Genomic DNA, 7897 nt, shown 5'->3' with positions numbered 1-7897 from the left:
GCCCCGGCTACGCACACTCGTCGCGGGCCTTCATGCGGGCGATGAAGGAGTAGCTCTTGTTGCGGCGGTAGTTCTCGTAGGGGTCATCCAGCGCCACGCCCACGCCCTTGTACTGGTCCCACTTGTCCCGCACGTCCCCGCCCTTGATGGGGTCCTGGATGCCCTGCTCCTTGGCCCCCAGGCCGCCAGATCCACTCCAGCCTGAGGGGGGAGGTGCGGGGCGGTCAGCGCGGGGCGGTCGGCTTGGCGGAGGCTGGGCAGTCACGGGCCCCGCGCGAGGCGCACGCACCCCAGCTGGCTGCGGCCGGGCCGGGCCGGGCGCGGCCACTTACCCATCTTCACCAGCATCTGATGCCCCTTGTTCTCTTCCCCTAGCCTCGAGTCAGGTATGGGAGGCGCCGAATTCGAACCCAGGCCAGCAGAGGAGCTGCAGCGGGGCAGTTTGGCTGGCTGAGGGGGGCTCGCCACCTGGAGCCCCCTCCTCCCCCCACTGCAGCACACACAGTGCGCCCCCAAGGTGGCTGGACTCTGCAGAGGCGCCTTGCACCCCGGGAAAGGGGGTGGCGGGTGCTTCCCACAGGCCCGCGCAAGACTTACGGCGGGGTGGGGCTTCTGGAGCGGGAGCGGCGCCGCCGGCCTGGAGAGTAGGACTTGGAGCGGGAGCGGGAGCGGGAGCGGGAGCGGCTTCTGGAGGAGCGGGACCTGCTCCGGCTCCTGCGGGGCGGGTGAGCGGTCACCGCTGAGCGATGGGGGCAGTGGTCGGCGCCCCCAGGCAGGGTGAGCCGGGGTGGGGGCGGGGTAGGACGGTGGTGAGGGGTCAGCCCCCTCGGCGGGGCGGGGCTCGTACCTGGAGCGGGAGCGGGAGTAGGACCGCGAGCAGGAGCGGGAGCGCGAGCGGGAGTAGGAGCCGGAGGACTTGGAGGACCTGGAGTGCGAGCGTGAGGACGAGCGCCCGCGGCTCTTGGAGCGGCTGCGGGAGCGCGAGGGGCCGCTGCGGGAGAGACGGCAGTGAGCGCGGGGCGTCCAGGGCAGCGTGGGGGCGCGGGCCGGGCGCGGGGCTCACCTGTTCCTCTTCTCCTGGCCTTTCCGCCGCCGCGCGCGCATCTTGGCGCGGAAGAACTCGTACAGGCCGTTCTGCTCCCAGCCTTCGCTGCGGGGCGGGACGCGGCGTTAGCAGAGGGGACGGAGGGGACACGGGGACACGGGGGGGGGGGGGCGGGCACGCGTACCTGTTCCGCGGGCGGTCGTGGGAGGGCGGGCTGTAGAAGGCCTCCACGGCGGCCAGCAGGCGCTCGCTGGGCGGCATGGGTGGCGGCAGGCGGATGTCCTTGGGGTCCAGGGGCTTGTACTCGTGGTCCTCGAGCTGCGGGGACACAGCGCTGCCTGCACCGCCCGGCCCCAGCCTCCCCCGCGGCCACCCGCCCCGCGCCAGGCCCCACCGCACTCACCTTCACCAGGGGCGCCATCAGCCCGGCGGGGAGGTCGAAGTAGGGCACGTTGGGGACCAGGCTGGGGTCGTCGTGGTTGACGTGGGGGGGGCCCTGCCGCCGCAGGTGTGGGGGCTGCCCGTTGAAGCCGTGGGGGGGGGGCCCGAAGTCGGGGTGCTGGGGCCCGGCCCAGGGCGGGTGCTCGTTGATTCCGGGGTGGGGCATGCGGTGGCTGGGGTGGTGGTGCGGGGGCCCCATTTCTGCTGAGAAGCAAGGGTTGCGCTGGGGGGGGTTGGCGTGGGGGAGCAGGGCGTGGGGCGGCCGAGGGCAGGGCATGCGCTCACCTGCGGGGAAGTCCCCCTGCGGGTAGTCGAAGCGGTGCGGGTAGGGCGGCCGCTCGAAGGGGTGGCGCGGGGGGAAGTCGTCCTGCATGAAGCGCGGCGGGAAGCGGTTGAAGTTGTGGGGGTGCGGCGGCTGGCTGAAGGGCGGGTGCTGCTGGTGCGGGGGGAAGGGCCCGCGGAAGTGGGGCGGCCGCTGCATGCGGAAGGGGGGCTCCCGCTGGCCCCCGCCCCAGGGCGGCTGCTCGTGCTGCCCGCTCCAGGGGCCCTCGAACGGGCCGCTCCAGTTGGGGTCCGGCTGGCTGTTCCAGGGTGCGTCACGCTGGCCGCTCCAGCCGGGGTCCCCGCGCTGCTCGCCCCACATGCCCTCGTGGCCGCTGCTCCACGGCGGGCAGTGCGGCGGCCCGCCCTGGTGGTGCGGGAAGGGCGGCTGCTCCGGAGGCTGCACAGACACGGCGGGCGTCAGAGCTGGGGCCGCGGGGGTGTGGGACCCACGGGCATGCCAGCGGGGGGGGGGGGGTGTACTGGAGGGGGGCATCCTGACAACACCGGCCCACCCACATCCACACGTCTGCGGCTACTGGGATCAGCTCTAACCCGGCCTCAGTCCCCTGTGGCTGGGCCCCCCCAGGTCTGTTCTGGCGACCCCGTGCGAGCCTCGGTCTCCTCCCAACCCCAAACATGGGCGTGGTGACAGCGCAGTGCTGGGGGCCTCTCAGGCCGCAGCCAAGGGGACAAGGACCTGCACCTTGCTCCAGGGACACACAGCCCAGCCCCACAGCACGAGCCAGCTCTGGTCCCGAAGACGGGGTGCGCTGAGTGGGGCGCATCTGCAGCCCCACAGCTGGGCTGTCTAGAGCCCCTTCTGGCTGCACCCCACAAGCTGCAGGGGATGTGAACCCCGAGGACGGGATGGTTGTGCAGTTGCCCCCACAAGAATGTGAGTGGCAGCCTTGGGCCCTGGTCTGGCCAGAGCGGCCCCTGCCCGGCCCCCAGGGTGCGGTGTCTGGGGCTCAATGTCCCGCTCCCCACCTCCCCCCTCCGCCTCAGTACCTGCTGCTGGCCCCACGGAGCCACGGGGTGCGGCTGGTCAAACCACGGAGGCTTGTTGGGCGGGATCTGCTCGTGGGGCCCAGGGCCCCGCGGCCCCCCAGCCCCGGGGTCTGGCACCCCTCCCGCGGCGTCGTACTCGGACGAGCCTGGCATCTGGATGGGAGGCTTGTCATCTAAACAGGGAGGGGCTGTCAGGGGCGAGCGGCCAGCGCCAGGGGCAGGACGGAAGCCAGCGGGCCGCACAGCACGGCACGGCACAGCAACTGTGGCCAGGCCTCCGCCGGCCGCCCTCGCCCCTGCCTCCCCTGCCCCTCCAGAGGAGCACGGGCGCCCCTCCCTCCCCACCCCAGACAGCCTGCCGCGCTGCAGGCCACCCCCGCCTGCCTCTCAGCGGGCCAGGCTCGGCCCAGGCATTGCTCTGTTTTCTAACGTTAAGATGAGGGAACCAGTGAGGGCGCATCCCGTGGCAAGTGTAAAACCCGGCGCGGCGCGGCCATCCCACGGCCAAAACGCGGGGCCACAGGCATTGCCAAGTTGGTTCCCTGATTCTGGAATATTTACAAGAGTTTGCGGCACCCCCCCCCCCATGTGAAAATTCCTCCTTCAAACTCACATGTTCTGTTAGCGCCGGAAGCGGCATGCTTCAGGACACTTTGGCTCTCAAGTTTGCGGATTGGGAACATCAGAACATCAAAGCTGTACGCTGCTAGACTGGACTTCTCACTGGGTAGCCCCACCTGGCCTTCAACTTGCAACCTTCCCACCTCTGCCTTGGGAAGGCAAGGACTGCTGCCCGTTTCAGGTCTTACACGCTATTCCCATAACTGAGCATGCACGCACGCCTGCGTGACTGCAAGGCTTGCAGTGCAGGCAATGGCGGCGGGGCCCCGTGCGTGCCACAGCGCCCCAACCACACACGCACGTCGTTCTGGCTGTGCTTTCCAGGCTAGAACAAAAGCTATCGACCTCCGACCTGAGCAGTCCACGCGGGCAGCTCCCCGGCCAGCATATAGGCAAGGGGCGGGCGCGGGGATCCCTACCAGGCTGCGTGGTGGGTGGCATGGCCGGGGCGGGCGCGGGCGCGGGCGGCGGGGCGGGCGGCGGGGTGGCCTTGACCTCGGCCTCCATGGGCGGCATCTGCTGCTGCGCCAGGCTGCTGACGAAGTCTTCGTGCTGCGTCTTCAGTGTCTGGATCTGCTGCTGGAAGGCCAGCTGCACGGGCTGCACCACCGACGAGTGCTCGCTGATGAGCGTGGCCTGTGGAGGAGCCGCTCAGCGCCGCACGGACGTGGCCACCGCCACATCCCCCGTGCTCGCTGGCCACTCCGGCGGCCGCTCACCTGGTACTGGCCCAGGCCGAGGGCCGGGCTCTGGAGCTGCTGGATGATGGAGTCATCGAAGTAGCCGTTTTTCTCCCAGAGCTGCAGGAGCTGTGTGAGGAGAGGCGTCAGGCCCTGCAGCCCCCCAGTCCCCCCACAGCCCCGGCCCCAGCCCAGCGGCCCCGTACCCGGGCAATCTTCTGCTGCTTGTCCTCCTCCACGGCCAGGAAGCTGGTGCAGTAGATGGGCACCACCACCTTCTGCAGCGCGGCCAGCAGCTCCCGGGCCTGCTTGCGCTGGCTGTGAGGGAGAGACCTTCCGCGCGTCAGGGCCCTGGACGGGACCCAGCCACGCGCCCGTTACCATCGTGGCTCCAGCCACGGCGCCCTCCGCCGCCTCGGGAGACACCCCCACCCCCTGCGGGCGATGCTGGCTCCCTGCGGCCCGCTCCCGGGGTGGCAGTGAGTGCCGGAGCCCGCCCTGGAGGGCACCGTGGCCAGCCTTCGCCCCCCACCGCGAGGGGACAGCGCGTGGGGCGTGGCGCTTGTCTGAGCTTCATTCTCAGCACCACAAAAACCAAAACAAGCCAGCAGCTCGGCGCGGGGCGGGCGCAGGGTGGGTGCGGGGCGGCCCGGCCTCTGGTGGGGTTGGGCGAGCTGAGGGGAGAGCTGCTGGCAGGTGGACGGCTGTGTGGTTAGAAAAGCAGGAGGGGAAGAGGGAAGGAAGTGGGGACCACGGGGCAGGAGATGGAGACTGCGTAGGTGTGTGTGGGGGGCAGCAGCCTGTGGGGCTCGGTGGGGGGGAGGCCTGGGGGGACGTGAGCAGCCGTGCGTGCGCACGCAGGGAGGACCCCGCCTCTCCACAGCCGGAGTCACCGCAGCCCGCGCAGAAGCTCACCCGGCTCAATCAAAGGCCACCGTGCCACCACACACGGGGACCGGGCGTGGCGAGGAGGGCCGAGGGGGCCAGGCGGCCTTGCCCACGCTCACCAGTGGTGCAGCACGTCGTTGATGAGGTAGATGAGGTGCAGCCGCAGCTCGAAGTGTGCCCCATCGGCTGTGATGCGGCTGCGCAGGTGGCCGGCCATCAGCTCGCAGTGCGGCGGCGACTTGGCATTGCTAAACATCCAGTTCTTCCCAGCCTGCGGGCGGAGGGCAGCGGGTGAGGGTGCCGCCCACGAGGCCCCACGCACGCATGCATGCCCGCCCGCGCGGTGGCGCTCACCGAGATGGCGTCCTTGGTGCACGTGTCGATGATGGGCTGCAGCAGGTTGTCGAACTCGTTCATGTCCAGTTGTGTCTCCTCCAGCAGCTTCTGCATCTGCTGCTCCACCGCGTGGGCCACGGCCGCCGTCACCTGCTCCTGGGGGACAAGGCACAGGGGTGGCATGAACGACCCCGTGGCCGTGTCCGGAGGGCGGGTGTGGGCCGGGGGCGGGGCTGCAGGCTGGGCACACCTGTCGGAGGGCCAGCAGGTGCTGCTCCTGCTGCTGCAGGTTCCACTGGCTCTGCTGGATGAGCTCGTCCACAGACGGGGCGCCCTGGGCGGGCGGGATGGGCGCAGCGGGTGCCGGCGGGGGCTGCGGCAGGGGCGGCAGGGCTGCGGCCGGCTCCAGCTCTGGCGCCTGCTGCTTGCAGAGCACTGGGGACACGAGCGACCAGGTGAAGACTCGCCACTCTTGGGTGCCCCGGACTGCTCTGTGTGTCCATGCAGAACGCAAGGCCAGCTCCAGCCCGGACCTTCACTCCCAGCCCCGCTCCCCTCCGAAAGCCAGGGAGCCCTGGCCACTCTGTCAGCGCGTCTGGGTGGCGGGACAGCGTGGCCATGGGAGCCATCTCCCCGCCCCTGTGCGTGCCCACAACCCCTGCCCCAGCTGCCTAAACCCTCCTCCCCTGCAGGCACCCAGGCTCTGGGCCCGGCTGGCTCGCCTGTGGCCCCGAGGGGCTGCTGTGCTCAGGGTCCACGTCCCGCTGGAGCCCCTGGAGCCTGTGGCCAAGCGGCCGCTCAGCAGGGGGAGCAGGGCATGTGCCTGTTCTGATGTGCAACCAGGTACCAGGGAAGGCCCAGCTGAAAAGGCAGCCGGCCTCCACTTCCGCCTCTGGTTCTGCCTGAGGCAGCTGGAAGCCGGCCCGCCCCAGGGGGCTCGTGTGGCCCACTCGGGGCCGAGGCGCCCCTCCCCGACACCCGCTCCTCTCACTTCTGCAGCCCTGCACCCCCTGGGAGGTTGCTAGCCTTTGGTCCACACTTGGGCCACCTCACAGCAGCCCTGCGCCACACCATGCTGCAGAGGATCGGAAACACGCCAAGCATGTTCTAGAAGGCAGACCTGCGCCTGCCTCCCCAGGCATCCACAATCTGTGCCCCCCCCACGCTGCAGCCTCACCTCCAGCCAAGCCGCTGCCCCCCCCTCTGCCCCGCCCCTCCTGAGCCTCTTCCCTGACCTGCAAGGCTCGGCTCCGGGTCCACCCAGCTAGCTCAGCAGCGCTGCTCCATCTGGACAAGGCGCCCCCAGACCCCGCACAGCCAGCCCCGGCTGGGGGGGGTGCAGGGAGAGGACCCCGGCTCAGCTCTTCCCAGGGCGCCATCCCACACAGCTTTCTGCTCAGCCTCGCTGTGCCCACACGTGGCAAGCCCGAGGAGTCCACTGAGTCTCACCGCCCTCCCCCGTCAACTCCATCCACACTGTTCTGCTGCCTAGCCTGCGCGGCAGCCCCACAGCACCGGGCTGCAAGAGCCATGCTGGACTCGGGACTGCGGGCTGACGGGCAGTCCTCTGGACACCTCACCCCACACAGACACGCAGGAAGAGCCCCGGCACTGACTGCCCCACACCCCGTCCTCTCTGCACACGCGGGGCTCCCGGCCTGCGGGGCCTCTCCAGGTTCTACAACTGCGTCCTCCACCCTGACGCTCTTCCAGGACCCGTTGTCTGGTCTACCCGCTTAGTGTGTGTGTAGTTCTGTGACTTGAACTCAGGACCCAGGAACCCACCTACATTTCTGCACAAGGCTGATGTTCTACCATCTGAGCCACAACTCTGCTCCTGACTAAACTCCAGGCAAGTCAGAAGTCAGAGTCTGATGGGTTTTCCTGCCTGACACACCTTCTAACTGAAGCGCTCCTCAGCCTGCCGACTAGATAGGAAGAGAGGCGGGAGCTTGCGGCACCGGGCTGTTTTGCCAACTTCTAAACTGGATGACTGCGGCGCAGGATGCGCGCTGCCGAGGCCCAGACAAGGCGCTGCAGGCCTCACCGGTTGCAGCTCCGCCACCGGCGCCTATGCAACAAGCCCCTGGCGCTCACCACTGCGGCCTGACAACACCGGTGGGTGGGTGGCGCGCCAGGCCCACGGCCACTCAGCAGCGACAGCCATTACTCCACGGGGGCCAGCGGCGGGGCGCGGCCCCACCCCGGCGTACAAGTCCTTTGGGTCTAGGCATCACAACCGCACAGAATCCTCCCTGGGCGCACGGCCCACGGCGGGGGCCGGCAGTTCCCCCAGACCCAAGCAACCGCCACCTTGTCGCTCCACAGAGCACCCGGCGCTTCCGAGGCCGCCGCGGGCGGAGGGCGGGCGCGGGACTCACGCTGCTGCTGCTCCAGCGCCAGCTTGCACTTGTAGTAGCTGTAGAACTCGCCCCCGAACAGGAACGAGAACTTGGGGTTGTCCTTCTGCTTCTCCATCGTCATCTTCTCAAACTCGGGCCCGTTGCGCGCCACGAATTGGGCGAGCTTGTCGATGACATTCCGGAGCTCCTGG

The 7897-nt window shown here is 69.8% G+C and overlaps 1 protein-coding gene across 2 annotated transcripts; it reads right to left on the bottom strand.

The window, feature by feature from the left end:
• Positions 1-7: 7 nt before the first annotated feature.
• Cherp (calcium homeostasis endoplasmic reticulum protein) lies at positions 8-7891 on the bottom strand. 2 transcript variants are annotated; one of them, XM_013028350.1, is made up of 16 exons: positions 7725-7891; positions 5594-5778; positions 5362-5499; positions 5127-5278; positions 4326-4470; positions 4159-4248; positions 3859-4075; positions 2819-2991; positions 1772-2207; positions 1449-1687; positions 1230-1363; positions 1064-1150; positions 848-991; positions 598-714; positions 333-427; positions 8-201 (listed from the first exon to the last, which is right to left on the bottom strand). In XM_013028350.1, the coding sequence occupies exons 1-16, from the start codon at positions 7825-7827 to the stop codon at positions 8-10; spliced, it is 2649 nt and encodes an 882-aa protein (XP_012883804.1). In that variant the 5' UTR covers positions 7828-7891. The 2 variants fall into 2 exon arrangements, with proteins under 2 accessions (XP_012883804.1, XP_012883805.1); XM_013028351.1 differs by having other exon boundaries at positions 4326-4437.
• Between the last annotated feature and the right edge of the window lie 6 nt (positions 7892-7897).

This window comes from Dipodomys ordii, unplaced genomic scaffold, assembly GCF_000151885.1.
Source record: "Dipodomys ordii isolate 6190 unplaced genomic scaffold, Dord_2.0 Scaffold108, whole genome shotgun sequence".
NCBI classification, from domain to species: domain Eukaryota; kingdom Metazoa; phylum Chordata; class Mammalia; order Rodentia; family Heteromyidae; genus Dipodomys; species Dipodomys ordii.
This window is presented reverse-complemented; position numbering and strand designations above follow the sequence as displayed.

Coding starts and splice junctions, on each gene's coding strand:
- Cherp (XM_013028350.1), bottom strand. CDS start 7,827: ATGACGATGGAGAAGCAGAAGGACAACCCCAAGTTCTCGTTCCTGTTC. Junction 5,779..7,724: donor GGCGCTGGAGCAGCAGCAGC/GTGAGTCCCGCG, acceptor TCGTGTCCCCAG/TGCTCTGCAAGCAGCAGGCG. Junction 715..847: donor TACTCCCGCTCCCGCTCCAG/GTACGAGCCCCG, acceptor CCCGCCCCGCAG/GAGCCGGAGCAGGTCCCGCT.